Below are 17,270 nucleotides of genomic sequence, written 5' to 3'. Positions count from 1 at the left end.
TATCCTTTCCGAATTGAACAAAATTTGAACCCCAAACCATACGAGTGGCAGCCCGGGGTGTCAACCATAAGCCCACCATTGACACATAAATAGAAGGGAGAGCGTGGGCCGGTTGGTGTGTTCACTAAACAATGTAACGAAAGACGAAGTAAAGCTATGGTAATATCGCTAGCGCCGCTACTATCGGTATCAATTTCAGAACCGGTCGTAAAACACTTAGGTTGTGTGCCTTATTAAAGATTTTTTCAGCGATGGTTTAATCTAACTGCTATAAGAGCACATCCATTTCTTTTTAGTTTATATGTAACTAATAATTTTTCTAATTCCATTTTACTATAGTAATAAATGTTTCTATAACTAAATCTAAACATTAAGTCGCACCACTTATAATATTGACAGATTATTAGTCAATTAATTATAAAGAATCAATTATGAAAGATAATAATGGAAAACAGAATTTTCCAAACGTTATAGTATGTAATAAGCTACTATAAACTTGATTTTCTGTCTCTTTAACGTTTACAATAATTACCGAAGGACATTACCGAAGGAATTTTGTCTTTTACTTGGGAAACAGCATATTTAAAGAAAAACTTACTTAAGAAAAAACATACTAAAAAAACATACTTGAATTATATCGGATTTAAACACAAACAGAACTTAAGTACGAAAAAAATTAGGTACAAATTGGCCCGACTTTAACTATCCGGATTAAGTGCTTTAAAGCTACTATGTACTCAATCGAAGTTGGGACGACAACTAGAAATTTTTTCGAGATTCAAAATTTTTTGTTTGATTATTTTACTTCTGCAGTTACTAATTGACATTTTAAATTTTTTTTCCGTATTGAAGTACGGGAAAATCAAAATTAAGATATAAATTTGACTTTTTAAATAGTTTAAACTAATTGCTTTATATAAATAGTTAAAAACTACTTCATTGCTGTAATTAACCTAAAGTTTTCGAATACTATGGATAAACACTTAAAATAAGTAACTTTTTTAAAACTTCTTATTTGATTACAACATTCATTTATGTGAACTAATTGTTTTTTTCAAAACAAAAAGTGAAAAAAAGAATAAGTACACAATTTGAAAATTAAGCATGCGAAAACTTCTAATTTTTACACTACTTCTGAATTGCGTGGTGAGAGTTGTTTTACTTTTTGGTTTTGCGCATTTTTGGTTTTGATGACCCCACTTCTTTATTTCCCAAGATTGTTCATTCCTATTTTTCTTTAACATACTTAAAAAAAGGCCAATTACACTTATTTATTTATTAGGGGAGAGTTGTACTAGTTGGCGCTTTTTTAGTTTTTGAGCCCCCACTTCTTTATTTCTCAATATTTTTTTATCCCCGATGGGCTTAAAAAAAGAGGAAAAAATTTAACTATCAAAAGCGTATTTTTAGTTTATAACAATTTTCTTTGTTTAATACCTAAAGCACTTTCAAAATGAAGGAGGGTGGGTCGAGTCGGGGGGCAACATGCTCATGTACGCGGGGTAGGACGGCCCATGTTATTCTTATGGGCTAAAAGAACACCTGGCGATGGCGTCATCAACTAAATTTTCCGAAAAATTTTCCCCTCAGTCTCTAAGCCAGCCACACGAGTTGCCCCGAGAAAAGGTTTCTTTATTATTATTGCGTTTTCAAGCAATGATTTTGTTGATAAAAATAAATAAAAATTTGTTTCTGAAAGAAGAAAGAATTTCTTTCAGAAACTTATTTTTTATAAATTTTAAGTTAATTAGGGAAATCCACAAAAGGAAAAATAATTTGAAATGGATGACACGATTTAAGGGCCAAAAAATAGAAATCTTTAAAATATTACCAGTTTTGCGGGTTCAAATTCTCCTTTGTTAAAAAAAATTTTAATCGTCAAAATGGTTTAGTAATGGGAATAATAAGAATTTTCGCACCCAAAAATCGGATGCCTTAGTCTGCTATATTTTTTAATATATAGACTTTTATCAATTATATTCGGATAATGAACATTGGAAATAATAATTGTTAAAAATACAACGAAAAGAAATTTAAAAATACAAAAGAATTTAAAAAAAAGGTAAACGTGTTTTGAATAAAGAAGGCTGACAAAAAACTGTTGCTGACTCCCTGAACATATAGAAATTGGGACTTCAAATGAGCTTACACTGCACACTTCTGGACATGGCCAACAAAAATCAAGAGTTTAGCCACAAAGCCTAATAATGAAATCCACTTGCATTTACTTACTGACAAACAGCAATACAAATTTTGGTTGTGGATTCAAGTGATTTCACACTACACACTTCAGGTTCTGCCAAAAAAAAAAATTTGTCGCCGTGGTCTTAATGAAATTCTCTGACATTAACTTACTTATTAACAGTTTTCACAGACTCTTATGGAAACTTGTTACGAGTAAGCTGCTGACAGCAGTTTTCTGGCAATATGCATAGCAAAAAATTCTGAAACAACAGAAATTTTTAAAGTCAGGCCAAATGTTTAGAAAAACTTGGTGGAACTTACTGAAAATCAGTTTAAAACAAAGCTGATGTCGACATTTGTAATGAATAAACATTTAGTTTCAAGTAAGTTCTCATCGATCTCACTATATACATTTCAGGATCTGACAATCAAAAATTAAGAATCTATTAAACAAATGGCCTAACTATGGAAACCATTTAATACAACATTAAATGAAAACAATCTTTAAAATTAAGCTATTAAACTTGGAAAGCTTGGAATAAGGAGGCCAGGTGGAACTAAATTAACCACCATGCTCATCAAAACCTTCTTCATCTTTTAATGTTAGAGGAAATATTATTATAAATTCATATTGACTTATTTATTGAAATAAAATATTTAAATTAATTAGCAGACTTGCAATGGTTTTACCATATTCACCTACCATTGTGGTAAACAGTTATTCTATGTCTGTCTACCACCTTGTAAACAAATTTTAAACATCTACTATTTTAAATTAGTATCCATTTCTACCTTTTTTCTAATTTTTTGTTCTACCATTTCAAGTAGACAAAAATAAGGGAAAATGTAGGAAACAAAAATTGAGAGTGTAGCGCAACCAAGTGTTTCTCTACCAGAGTCAGAAATTACATATGTGGTAGTATTTCAATCTGGCCATAGCCATATCCATCAGCTATGGATAGTTTAGGAATCTTCTTTTTGCGTTAACTGTTGACGCAAGTAGTCATTACCTGTATGACATCTAAAATTGTGTTAATTTGCACATTGAATTGCTGACTGACATTTCTTCATACCTTACTTCTGCATTACTTCAATAGTTTTGCTTTAGCTCTCTAAAAATAGGTCGTGTAAAAGATGACAATTGTCGTGTTTTTACACGAGAGATGAGTCCGTAAATATCATACGACCTGTTTTTGTCGTGAAAATACGAGACTGTTCCAAATCTTAGGAACCTTAAAGAAAAGTTTGTGAAATTATAGCGATAATTATACCCGAAACTCAATTAAACACAAAATATGTGTATTTTCTTTCACTTAAACTCTGCGATCTTTCTCGAGTACAACAATGGAACCAAAAGAAAAAGAAGTCCTAAAGATCGACTTGGAAAGAACCAAAACCTGTCCGTTCTTCAGTTCGTCGTCTTCTCCCCAAGTTGCCGGATTTTCCATTATGAAAAGAGACTTTTTTCGCGGTACACAAGAAAAAATTATTATAACGAGGGTAGTTTTCCGAATGCTGTGTCCGTTGAATAATAGCAACTAATCCTCTTTAAGGGAAAAGTAAAATCTTTTTCTCGTGGGTAAAAACCACCCATAACCCCCCCACCTTCATCACCCATTTCAACTTTTCATTTTCCAAAAGATTATGCAAAGTCGTTTTCTACTTATTGCATCTTCCCAACTTGACTGGGATCAATCCCACGAACTATAAGCTATGCTTTCGTAGTTTCAATATCTATAAACTGAGCTAACTGTTTTTTACTTCAAAGATTAAAAACAAAAATCATAACATATTAGAAAATACGACAATTTGAATTTACAATTATTTTGGTAAATGAATGATAGGCGAATGTATAACTAAGCCGCTTGTTAACAAGCAAGAAGCATAGATATCATACGGGTTATAGCCCATATATAGCAGTCAAAATAATTTTTTGACTACAGCATTACATTTCGTTATTACCTAATTACTGAATTTAGACTTTGCCGTTTATTGCAAAGGGCAATGAATGCAACGGATAGCTGCCATGTTCTTCCAATGATAGTTAAGTTGGTGTAAATAGCCCACTTTCCCTTTTCGTGTTGTCTTATTCGTGTTGTTTTATTCGTGTATTAGTTTTCGCCATGCACAATGTTCCCTGTATATTGCCCTTATCCTGGTCTCTAATCCCTCCCATGTACCTCTGGTTCCAACACCATCCGTGAGTGGCGCCACGGGAACAAGAAATGTACATATGTGTTGTATCTATATTGCCATGAAACTGTACAATACATTCGAGCGACACTCCTGCAGGAGGTAACGCTCAGTTAAAAAATTAAAAAAAAAAAAAAAAAAATAGTTAAGTTGGAGGTGGGAGAACACCTGCTATTAAAAATTAAGAATGTGGTAGGAGAGGCCAAAATGGGGGGAGGGGGTGAACAGAGGATCAGAAGCATGCCGCCTTCTAAGGTGGAGTAAGAGTACGAGGAATGATGTAAGACTTCTTTCGTCTTCGTTCGTTTTTTGTCTAATTTAATTTGAGGTATAACAAATTCAGTAAAAGGAAATCAGAAATGAATCATATAAATGTCATGATTTTACGCAGTTTTTTTTGCATAAGAAATATGGGAGAAGTTGGTGATGAATAAGCAGAAATATCATGATATATTCTTTAAAAAAATTCAGTAATTTATCATATATTCTAAGTTTTTAATCATTTACTTTTATTGATATTTTTTAATAAGATACTTCCATAAAATAATGTGAAAATCAATGCAATCTCATGATTTCAAGGCAGATTCTTTAGATGAGAAATATGAAAAAATCGGTGGTTATTAGGCAGAAATATCTGGATATTTTCTTATGATAAATCAGTTTTTAACCATTCATTTAAATTTTAAATCATTTTATCATTAACATTAAAATTATACAAAATATGAATACTATCTCCTCTTTAAGCCTGTTTAGTTTGTTTTATATTTACAAAATTTTCAATAAGAGATATTCAATAATTTACTAAGACCACTTAGATTGGGGAGCACTTACCACTCAATTTCGGGTAAATTTGACGTAGATAAAGTTGCATATGACAGTAGTAAAATTATTTTTGTTCGAGTTTTTTCATGTTTTTAGTCCACTACCATACTTATTTAACCCTTTTTAATGATATTCCGTTGATGGCTTGCATAATTGGGTTATTTTTTTTTAATTTTTAGTTTTTATTGGCAGTCAACGGTTTTCCCCGTTAGCAATACAGGGGCCAAGAGACCCCGGCAGTGTGAGCAATCTGGGGTCAGCTGTCCATTATTTTTTTTTAAATCGGAAAATAGCTTATCTTGATATTAGTTGATCTGTAAAAATACCAGTGAAAGGGTGAAATATTCTAATTTTTTTAAAAACTTGTTGGAACTTAATGCGTTACAAATTAAGAGAACTAGAGCTAAAATTGAAAAAAAATGCGCCAGTGACCCCAATCTCCCCCATGACATTAAAGATTGTTTTATTTTTAAACATTTTATGGCTTAAAAATCAATACATTTATGACGAAATGTCAACCGGAAATCAGAAATCAGAAATACGTCATTAAGATTTAGTTGTGAAAATATAAAATCTATAAAATAATGAAATTTCACAATCAAATAATTCACTGTTTGTAATCGTCAATTTCTCTGATGTTTTGCATTGATTTTTTTTGTAAAATAATTTGAAATCATTTCTCATCACCCCTATGACATCAAAAGTTTTTCATTTACATTCTTTTTTAGTTAAGATTGTTTAGATAACAAATCTTTAGATTAGATTTATCACTCAAATATAGTTTACAAATGAGCAATAAGTCATTAAGATATAGGTGTGGAAAATTCTTACCTTAATTTTTTTCTTTATACCTTTCGGATAAATGTATCCAATACTCATAAAAATCACATGATGTTTTTATGATCATAAGATAAGCTGGGATAACTATTTTTACTAATGCTAAAATGAAACTAATCGATGCAGAAATTGCCACAGTAAAAGCTGATTAATCCTCTGCCATATCACCGTTTAATTTAAGATCCATTTCTTGTATATTGGGCATCGATTCAATCGTCTGATTATCGGCCATGATGACCCATATTTTAGAAAGCCGCGTCAACAAATCATTGTCGGAGGTATAAGGGGGTAGGGAGTAAAAACATGAGAAAATTGAGCAAATAAGATGGCTCAACCTCTACCATAGGTTTATCCCAGAGGAATTTAGTTTACTAAATAACCGAAGGTTTAGAGGTTTTTATGGCAGCATAGGCTCCTCCCCCATCGGTCGACCTTAAAAGCTTTATTGGGATTTTTCTCGACCAATCAGAATCGAGGAAATCCGAAAAACACGATTTAGGGTATATTTAAGGTTTAGATTTTAACTATAAGGCATGGCAAAGTTAGGTATAGAGCTTACTAGATACTTCTGAACCTAAAAATAGAAACTATCCAACTCTTTTAACCTTTTCGATGCATTTAAAAAGTGAAGTAGCGGCCATTTACTTTTTGACGGCTGTGATTTTCCCAGATCTGATAACAGATGGCGCTACACTAAGTAAATATCAAACCCCTCAAAAAGCCATAGTAAGAATCGGTTAAAATAGAGCGGCCTTTTTAAACGTTAGGTCAATCCCACCCACATCTTAAATTACAAAGTTACATCTAAACTTTAACTAACTCTAAATTCCGAAGGCGCCCAAGGGGCTTTATACCATCCGCCAAAAAACAGTAATTAGACGGGTTTTGAGCTACACTTTCAGAAACTTGCAGCCATGACTGTATGGAACCTAATACTGATAAAAATTACATGATGTTTTTATGATCATAATATAAGCTGGGATTAGTTTTTTAACGCGCTAAGTGAATTTTAGTGAAAATACTATTTGACTAGTATATTTTTTTAAATTATTCCTAAAAAGTCCTAAAATCCAGTTTTTATCTAACTAAACTAATCACTATATAATTTGCTATCCCAAAAACCATCATGAATAACATCAGTTGATTGTGCAGTGGTTAGCAGGTTAGTATATTAGACGCCAAATTAAGGTTCTAGTCCTGTACTGATCTAATTCTTTTTTTTCAATTTATATATTTAAAATACTATCAAATCTCAATTAAAAACAATGAAATTCTCTTTGATATTTGAGTGATAATTCATTAACATTTTAGTGAAAAAAAGAGAAATAAAGCGAGATTACACTAAAATCTTAGTCAGATATCATAATATTTTGCTGATTTTAAACTCAGGAATGTCCCAAATTCTCATCAAATATCTTTTAAAACTTGACATTTTGCTTTGAATCTCACCAAAATAATATGGCAAAATAAATGAGATATCAGGTAATTTTCATTTAATTCTTGATTAGATTTAATGAGAGGTTTCCATCAGGCCGGTTTTCGGCTACAAATTTTTCATCTTTTTCACGACTTTGTATCGTACCTTACCTTACCTTACTTAACCTAATTTATATATCTTTCGGAAATGTAATAAATGACTTTACTGGAGAAAACTTGATGAAGAAAGAAGATTTGCACACTATTTGAAAAACAATTATGATTTTATTTTTTGAACTATAGTACTCTATGACGATATAACTAGATATCCATGACGAACAAATAAAGGAATTGATGAGGGAAGTAGGCCTACCTTAATAAAAGTAGGCTACTTAAGGTGAAGGTACTTCTGAACTGTGGTACTTGTGACAAATATTTACAAATAAAAGTTCTTGCGACGAAGATTCTTCAAAAAGATAATGATTACATGACCCGCATGACCACGTAAGAATAGATCAAAATTTATTTTGTAAAAGAAAAGAATTTCCTATTGAAATTATAGTTTTAGAAAAACATTTTTTTGTTGGGGAAGTTAAAAGAAGACAAAATATAACGGAATACACAACACGATTTGAAAGTCCAGGAAATATATTTGTTTGTTATTTCCAAACGACTAAGACTATTTCAATTATTTGTAATGATTGAGATGCCCATTATTGAAGACCATAACTTTTATTTTAACTCAATCCCTTATCAAGAGCAAAAAAACCCGGGGTAGACTACTTATTTATTTTATTCTTATTTTATTCAATTTCTATAGGGTACTTTACAACTACATGATCAAATGACGCTTACCCAGACCCCTACTTGACCCAGTACCCCCTAAAGTCTTATTGTCCGACATGAATTTAAAACTACACCCACGATTGGTTGTAGATTGATTGACTCAAATTTATGGTTTAAGTCACACTCTTTAAACAGCTCTGGGGAAAAGCTTCAAAAAACACTATTTTAGAAAAAATAAATTTTTTGAATCATTTTGACAGCCCCCATTGTCTACCCACCATTTTTTTATGTCATTATAGGTTTTGGGTGGTAAAGTATCATCGTGAGCCATACGACATAAGTCACACAAACCGTAATTATCATAAGAGATAACTTCATAGTATTTTTTCCATTCAAAGTATCTAGTATAAAGATAGTCATTCCTATCCAACAGTAATATGTAATCAGCAAGCTCTTTGGGTGACCCAAAATCCCGCACATTAATATAGGAATGTTTTGGCGCAAATCGGCTGTAATTAGCGCCCCCCATTACAATTGGCACGGTGTCGTACATTAATGGCCTATAAAACTTTTCTGTCACGTAATCTTTACACCAGGAGTTTTCTAATGCCAAGTAAAATTTGTAGTCAGTCCGGAGCATTTCGTTGCAACGGAATTGCGTAGAAATTCCAGGGCAATTACGATTGTTGCAGCCACCAAAAATATCGATAGTTATAAATTGACTTAGTTGCCGAACGTATTCTTCGCGGCGGATTGGTGTTGAACAATGACTCACAAACCAAGCCACTAATTTTGTTTTCTTTTTTATGGCGTTTTTTAATTGAGAACTTATTGGAAGTTTTACCAGATCTGGTATTGAATTTAAAAATGTATTCTTCTGATGAGACCAATCGTCGAGAGATCGTGCTCTAATTCCAATGCCGTTGTAATGATTGTTAAATGATTTCATCGTAATGTAGCCGTACTCTCCACGGTGAACTATGTCAGAATCCCATCGGTAAGTCATTGTCCAATTAAAATAACCATAACGCACACGTTGGTCATCAAATATATCTGGCAATGGGTGTGAAATAGGGGTCTCAAGCTGAGCAAAGACAAAACGTTGATGCTTTTGGCGGTTGATTGGAAAATTATTCATTGTTTGAATATAAAATACTACCACATCGCTTTGATTTATCAATGACACATCTCCTGTGAACAGGCAAGACGTTACAGGACACTGGGCGTTTGTGAATGGAGTACTAATACCTGCTGGCATAGCAGGTCCACCATTCCACCAACGTTCTACATTATCCCACATAAGAATTATTTTTATTTTTGAACTTTCACTTGATATATCTCCAACTTGTGCTTCTATAGAATCTCTTTTGGACAAGTTGTCTATTATTACCAATTTTTGCAAGTAATTTTCATTTGAATTCTGTTGGCAAGAGATTTAAAAAAATAGTTTTTTTACATTGGATTAGATTTCAAAACTTTAATTATAATTTTAACTCACCTTTAAGTTATCCGAATCAGGCAAATACAATTTAAGAAACCTGCCATTTGATTTATTTTCTAGTTGTTCATCACTAAGCGTAATATAGTAATAAAAAAATAAGTAAAGAACAGCAACAACAGAGAAACATCCGAAAATTGTGTTCTTTGGTGTTACATTAGCATGATGATGTTGGGCCATAACAATATATATCAATTAGCCCCTGTAAGAACAACTGTGATATTTTATTTTTTGATCTTGAATTTGGTATATTAACACTTAACTTGAAAGAATATAAGACACAGTATAGTTTAGCTGGTAGGGCGAAAGCAGGTGTCTGGTTTCAGCCACCTAAAATGGTTCTGAATTTAACTAACGGGAACACTACAAAGACTTATTATAAGAATAGGAAAATTATGATGGCAATATACGGAATAGTAGATGCACTTTTCAACAAGAGTCATTTGGAATTTCTTCGACGTATGTCTGTTTTTAACAGCACTACCCAGAGAATCGTAAAACTATTTCTTATTTATTTTTTATGCAACAATTAAAGCTATGGTGGGGGGAGTTATTCTTTGTCCCTCCCCTTTAAAAAATTATTAAATGGCAGCAAGGTCGGGTAACCGCATAAAAATTATATGTGATCAAAATGCCTTTTCATTTTGGTAATTTGTCGTTCTTTTATAATTCAATAAATACCCTATATGATACATTTTCAATTTTTGTTCCCTACTTGTTTCCCTTCTATTTGTCTACTTTGAACGGTAGCACATAAAGGAGAAAAAAGGTAGGAAATCTATTCTTCTTTTAAATAGTGGGTGGTTAAAATTTATCTACTATGTTGTTGAACCGAGACAGAGAAGGACTCTCTTACATAATGGTAGGCGGAAATGGTAGAACTATTGCTTATTAAAGAGGATTTCTACTTATACACTCAAAGTTTTTTGTCCCTACTTTTACTTTACTTTCCAATAATTTTTGGGAAGCCAAATGAACAGTCCATACTTTTTGGTTGTACTATCTAACTTATTGACGTAACTTTTATTATTACCATTTGAAAAAGTTCGCGAAAAGTTAGAAAAAAAGGTGTTTACCCGTACGCGACAGATAGCTTAAAAGTGATTTTTTATTTTTTTCCCCGTTTCCCAAGCTTACGTTAGCTTACATTAGCTTATATTTCATATAGTAGCCCAAGAGTTAGATTTGTTTTGCTTAAAGTAGCTAGATTTTTTTATTCCGTCGATAATAATTGTCTTTCAAGCTTTATTAAGCTGAAAATTACTTATATTTTACTAAGCAAACTTAAACTCAGGTCATACTTTTTTAGTAAGCTTGAACTTACTTTTACTTACTTTTACTTTTTTTTTCTCGGTTTTGATTCACCCGGATTCACCTTAAAGTTACTCGAAATAATAAAAGTAATGAAAATAAAAGCTTGGACAAGTTTTCGTTTTATCATCTAGGGAAGAAATAAGCTGAAAACAGCTAATATTTTATTTTTTATTTTTTGCCACGTAATTCTTATGTTAATGTAAGCTTATTCTATGCTATGATTAGAAAAGTAACGATTTTATAAGGTAAAAACAGCCGAAAACAGCTAATATTTCTTCCAATTAATAATCAGCATGCGTCAATCAATATGTACATCATTTGCTCTGTTAATATAGATTCTATAATGTAAATTATTATTTTTACCGATAAATTGACTATTTTATAGTCTAATTTCTTACGGATGTACCCTGCGCTTTTTTTCTATAAATAAAAAATAAAATATGTATATAAATTGCAAGTATTTTTCATAAACACATGCAAGCCATATCAACTAAAGGCTAAATATACATCGAGTAATATATTAAATAAAAACAATGGTTAAAGTAATTTTAATAAGTGATAACAATGCATTAAAAAGATTAAGGGAAATAGAAAAAGAAAAAGAAGATAAAAACATATTTGGTGTAATTTCGATAGTATTCATAATTGAAAATTTGATCTTAACAAATAATGCCAGATCAGGACCAACGGTGACCATCAACAAGGAACGCAGCAACCCCTCATCACATCAGCAATTAGATAGGTGACCCAGTACGAAGAAATATAAAAGTTAGCTCAGTTAAGCTTAGAGAAAGTTGCGCGCGCGCCATTTCTTTATACCCCTTTTTTTCTCGGATAGATGAGAATAAGCTGACTCAAGCTTCAGCAAAAACGGCAATTCTTAGCTCACCAAGGGAACAGCTATGTTTAGCTTATATAATTCATGGTTCTGTGTGTTGCAAAGTTAAGCTTACTAAAACTTTAGTAAAAAACGAAATTTTTGCGTTTTTTCTAAGCTTAAAAAAGAACTTTTAAACTATCTGTCGCGTACGAAATAGCTTATCTACTATTCGTCTACCATTAATGAAAGGGTAATTTGTACTACCTTTTGTCTACCTTGTCCATTCTCTGCAATTGTCTCTTTTACTTTAAATTTTATCAGAACGAATCAAAACGCGAAATAATTTTTGGTTAAATAAAGCTGAAGGGCTTTAAATGTATTAGGATGTCTAGCTAACTAATTTTCAAAGAAATCCTATTTACAATTGATGAAAGATAAAGAAAAGATAAACATAGAAACAAAAAACTGTCAACCTAAACGGACTAAAATATCCAGCTAGATTGAGATGGGTAATGCACACTATCACAGTATCAACTTAAAGATGGGCAGTCTTTGTAAACATATAATATTAAAATACAACGAATCAGGTCCGAAGTAAATGAATCGTCAGAATTTCAAGGCAGAAATGGCAGTGTCTTGCTGACAATAAACTAAGACATAGTTGGGTGATGCATATGAACTTCAGCAATGGATCCGGAATGTGAGGATAAAAGCTACACTTTCAATTTCTGTCCCCAAATTTTCCTCTACTTGTTTTACCAAATAATTGCTAAAGGAAACCATCTACCATTTGGTAGTGATGCCCTACTATTTGGAAGAGATTGGCTAACATTTCTTTAAAGTACGGAAAAAGTAGCTAAATTTCCCCTGCTACCATTCGTAAAAGTAGACAAAAGGTAGATCAAATACTCAATGCTTTATTACAACCTATCTTAAACATCTTCAGACAAACCTTTGTGTTAATTTTGGGTAACTCATTCAGAGAAAGGGTTTTCTCAAGATTGTTTTATTTTGTTTTCATTATTTTGTTCTTTTCTTTTAACTGATATTTTTCTTACGTATGTATGTGTTCTTACCGAACATATTTATGTAAAGCTTAACGTAGCCTCCGGATCTTGAGACAATGCATTGTCTTAACTTTTTTAAAGCAAGAGACAAAGCATTGCCTCAAGATTTAAAAAAAGTTGTTTTTTTCTTTTGCATAAATAATAACTGATGGATTCTTTATTTATTTTTAAAATTTATGCAGTGTTTTATTTTATTATCTGGAAACCGCTATCACTTTTTTCGAATTTTTCAAATTTTTCGCTATTCAGACAAAGACAGTTCTCAAGAAAAAATAAATAAACTTTGTATTCAGCATAATTATTTTTTACTTGCATTATTCTTCTTTAATTTATTTTTCATTACCACTTTTAAGCAGTTATAGAGCCGCTACTGCCTTTTTACTAATTAATTTCCGGGTAATTCATGGTATAATTTTTGTTCTTCCAATGTCTTAGTAGTCAACGTGTTACTATATATCCTGATATTTTTCCAATTTTTCATTGGTTTTGTATCTTGAGACAATTCTTTGTCTTAATTAATTTTTTTAAATTTTATCTACCGCAACATATTAATACAATTATTTTATTTTGATTTAGTTTTCTTGAAACATTTATGTATTTAAGTACATTATACAGTATAATGTACTAAAATTACTGACGCTGCCCAATGTATCAAAATACTATTAAAATCTTGAGAAAATGCTTTGTCTTAAATTCCAAATAACACTAAATATGACCTCTAATTTGAACTTCATTAGATTAAATAATTGTTTCAGTCATGAGGATAATACAAATAACCCGGACATGAAATTTATATTAAAAAATCTTTTTCTAATGATTTTTCAAGGGTATGGTTAAGACAGGGACATTAAGGGAGAGATTGATCAACTCTTTCCATCAGACGACATCCATAAGCCCATGGCATCAGAAACAGCTACTGTTTCCCTTACTGCCTCTTGTGGGTGTGCGACGAACAAATTACGACTATGAAATAACTACTACTAGATAACTACAACTAGACTATTAACTACTACGAGATTGAAATGCCGGGAAACGAAAGACTTTTTAGATTGCACTAGTGTTTCGAGAACAAAATTTTAGATTCAAATCTGGTTGTTGTGTCATGGTTGGGTCATCATGATTGCGTCATCACGACGATGCAATAGACATCTGGTGGTATTTGCGACTGACGAATTACAGCGTGTGCGCATTGTGACAGACACAAGCTCCTCCCCCAAAAGGTTTGTGACAATCACAGGCTACTCCCCCAAAAGCTTATTCTTTTATTATATATGGACTAGTAACTTTAAGACCGTCCAGGGCCGGTCCTTAGTTAGCCTAGTGTAAATTAGGCCCATTATGTAAATTCCCTTGCCCGTGCTGATTCCCTTGCCAGTGCTGTTTTCCTTGCCCGTGGATCCCTTGCTCGCGAGCAATCTCCTTTGTTTCAGCTTTTAGTCGACTTTTTGGTCAAGCCGCCGAGCGAGGTCAGTCGTAGCCCCGGGCGATGGCGACCCTTTCGCAGGTAGTAGCCCGTCAGCCAATCACAGTGTGCGCTCAGACCTACAGAAAAACACACAGACAGATACACACACAAACTCCTCCCCCTTTTAGCCCTTTTCGCTTTATTAGTAAGGAACTAGTAACTTTTAAGCCCGTCCAGGGCTGGTCGTTAGTTGTCCCATTGTAAATTAGGCCCGTTATGCAAATTACCTTTTCCGTGCTGTTTCCCTTTCCCGTGGATCCCTTGCCCGTTCAGTTTCTCTTGCCCGTGGATTCCTTGCACGCGAGCAATATCCTTTGTTGGAGCTTTTAGGCGGCCTTTTGGTTAAGCCGTCGATTGAGGTCAGTCGTTGCCCCGGGCGATGGCGTCCCTTTTCGCAGGTAGAAGCCCGTCTGCCAATCACAGCGTGCGCTCACACCTAGAGACATACAAACATACAGATACTCACACAAACTCCTCCCCCTTTTAGCCCTTTTCGCTGTATTAGTAAGGGACTAGTAACTTTTAAAATGTATTTTCTTATTAATTATCAATATTTGAGCCTTTTAATGGTGTTTTTCGTGCTTAGCTTTTAAATTAATCCTATGTACATCGATTTCCAGTAATTTTGTCTTAATTTTGTTACCAGTTTTCTTTCTCTCTCTTTCCTAGTAACTGTCAAAATGGTAAATTCGTGATTTTAAGGTATATTTATCATATTAATTAACTGAGTTTATTACAGGTGAGATTTTCTTCAGTAACGTGATTTTTTACCATAAAAATACCCCCATTTTCTTTGTAAAAAATTATTTATGGGGTATGGCTTGGTCAGTTCGCTAAGTAACACAATGAAATTCTTCGTGCTTTCGGCATTTATAATTCACTGAATGGGTACTACAAACATAAAAAGCACAAAAGAATAAACACAACATCTTTGGAAAGTAGCATGCACCTACAACGATATTTCTTGGCCTATGGAGGTTATAATTCACTGAATGTCTAAAATAAATGTAACAAACACACAAACCAACGTACCAGCGTTTAGCAAGGTGAAATAGATAGCGGCCTGTGAAGCCTATAGCTTCACTATAGCACGCGATGTGCTAAAGCCTGCTTTATCGAAATTAATTCCGTCAGATTTATTACGAAACGCGAAAGCGATTAAATAAATATGCAATATTTTAAGTGGGAGGGAAAATATTAAATAGAATAGACCGTTAAGTATTTTCCGCACTTTTAAGTAACTAATTATCTTACTGGCTTTAAGTGGTTTACTGCTGCTGTGGATATAATATTAGCAAAGATTAAAATAAAAATTGAAAATAATTAGTTTGCTGCAGCTTTATTGTTTAAAGTAAAATAATCTAGCCCTCATGCAGTTTTGAACAACAGTAACATTTATTTTCAAGGCATAATTACATGTGAAAGATTGCTGTTATACCACGCTATCTCGTATCCCAAAGAACCTGCCAATGGAAATTTGGTAAAATTTCCCACAGACCATGGATTGTATTCAGAATCAAAACGTACCATGCCCATTTTTTCAATCGTTCTCAAAAGTTTGGCCCAATAAACATGCACTTTGAGTGAAGCATATATGTCTAAGTGTATTTCCATGCCCAATTGACGGACATAAGACAACATTCCAGACTCAATAACCTCCGGCAAAGCAAGCCATTCAGAATACTCGATGTCAATTTTTAAGTAGTCGATAATCTTTCTGCCGTGGCGGTGGGACAGTTCATCGTAGATTGAAGAAAGACTACGGTACGTCCAATTATTATGATGATCAATTTCGTCCCTGTCACCCAATCCCCAATTATAGAAGTGGACGTTACCAGGAATGTGGTCGTGATGATCCATTCCCATGGACGGATCGAAGGCAAATACCTCACAGCCATAACGTGACATTTTTTCATCGAAAGACCATTCGTTATCTATGCCAAATGAGTAAACAATACATTTTCCAGGTTTAGGTGCTATTTTGGGATCGATACAGACGGCTTTTTGTCCTGCCAATCCCGATGGATTAAACCCCATCTCACCACCAAAATCATGTGATAAGTGACACGATGAGTGATTAGTCCACATGAAGTATTGAACGAGTTGAGCACCTGTTACTGTAATGTCATCTAAGAGCATATCCCAATCAATAGATGAATCACATTCCGTATTCCGTTGATTATAAGTGGAATTATTTTTAGGCATTAAATTGCCAATTAAGGCTTTTCTATATGATTGAATCATTTTCCTCGATTTGTTAGTGAGTTGTTCGTAACCTTGTCCCATGTTGGCTGACCATGAAGGAATAATAGTGAAAAAGATGAACCCGAATATTGAAATAAATACAGCAAGCAGAATACTTTTCTTTGCTCTGTAAAAGAGCTTTACAGAGAAGTTAAAAAACGACATTTTATGGTTGAGACTTTGTTTACACAACGAAATTAATGTAAAGGTAAGATTGATTGATAGTTTTATCAATTTAACCCAAGAAATTTCATTTGAAAATTATACTTTAACTTGTTACACAGCAGGTGGCGCTTCGGAAGTGAATTGGGAAGAGAACTCAATGAGAACTGAAAAGAAACTATGTAATACGTAAGGACAAATATTGGCCAGAAAATGAAATGCCTTTGGCTATTGTACACTTGCTCTCCAATAAAACAGCATATTAGGGAAGAGTGGTGATAAAGTTGGCGGGTTTTTTTTTCTTATTTTTGAGCCATTTCTTTATTTCCGAAGATTTTTAATAGCTACTATATTTCCCCTCACTTAAAATATCACAAAGTACTTAAATTTATTTAGCCTACTTGATAATTTTAAGTAACTTTATGTTAATTAATTTAGAAAGTTTTATTTTTCTGTTTTAAT

The 17,270-nt window shown here is 32.9% G+C and overlaps 2 protein-coding genes across 2 annotated transcripts; both read right to left on the bottom strand.

Moving 5' to 3' along the window:
* Positions 1-8,339: 8,339 nt before the first annotated feature.
* Positions 8,340-10,066, bottom strand: LOC124328391 (alpha-(1,3)-fucosyltransferase C-like). Its single transcript, XM_046787155.1, has 2 exons — positions 9,737-10,066; positions 8,340-9,658 (listed from the first exon to the last, which is right to left on the bottom strand). Exons 1-2 carry the CDS (start codon positions 9,914-9,916, stop codon positions 8,459-8,461), a joined length of 1,380 nt encoding a protein of 459 aa, XP_046643111.1. The 5' UTR covers positions 9,917-10,066; the 3' UTR covers positions 8,340-8,458.
* A 5,665-nt stretch (positions 10,067-15,731) lies between these two features.
* LOC124328411 lies at positions 15,732-16,964 on the bottom strand. The gene has a single exon (XM_046787176.1). It carries the CDS (start codon positions 16,809-16,811, stop codon positions 15,804-15,806), a length of 1,008 nt encoding a protein of 335 aa, XP_046643132.1. The 5' UTR covers positions 16,812-16,964; the 3' UTR covers positions 15,732-15,803.
* Positions 16,965-17,270: the final 306 nt, after the last annotated feature.

The sequence above is a fragment of the Daphnia pulicaria genome, chromosome 3 (assembly GCF_021234035.1).
Source record: "Daphnia pulicaria isolate SC F1-1A chromosome 3, SC_F0-13Bv2, whole genome shotgun sequence".
Taxonomy (NCBI): domain Eukaryota; kingdom Metazoa; phylum Arthropoda; class Branchiopoda; order Diplostraca; family Daphniidae; genus Daphnia; species Daphnia pulicaria.
This window is presented reverse-complemented; position numbering and strand designations above follow the sequence as displayed.

Excerpts from the sequence above, each read along its gene's own strand:
- LOC124328391 (XM_046787155.1), bottom strand. The coding sequence starts at position 9,916 with ATGGCCCAACATCATCATGCTAATGTAACACCAAAGAACACAATTTTC. Across the intron at positions 9,659-9,736 it reads CTGATTCGGATAACTTAAAG|AATTCAAATGAAAATTACTT; the intron begins GTGAGTTAAAAT and ends TCTTGCCAACAG.
- LOC124328411 (XM_046787176.1), bottom strand. The coding sequence starts at position 16,811 with ATGTCGTTTTTTAACTTCTCTGTAAAGCTCTTTTACAGAGCAAAGAAA.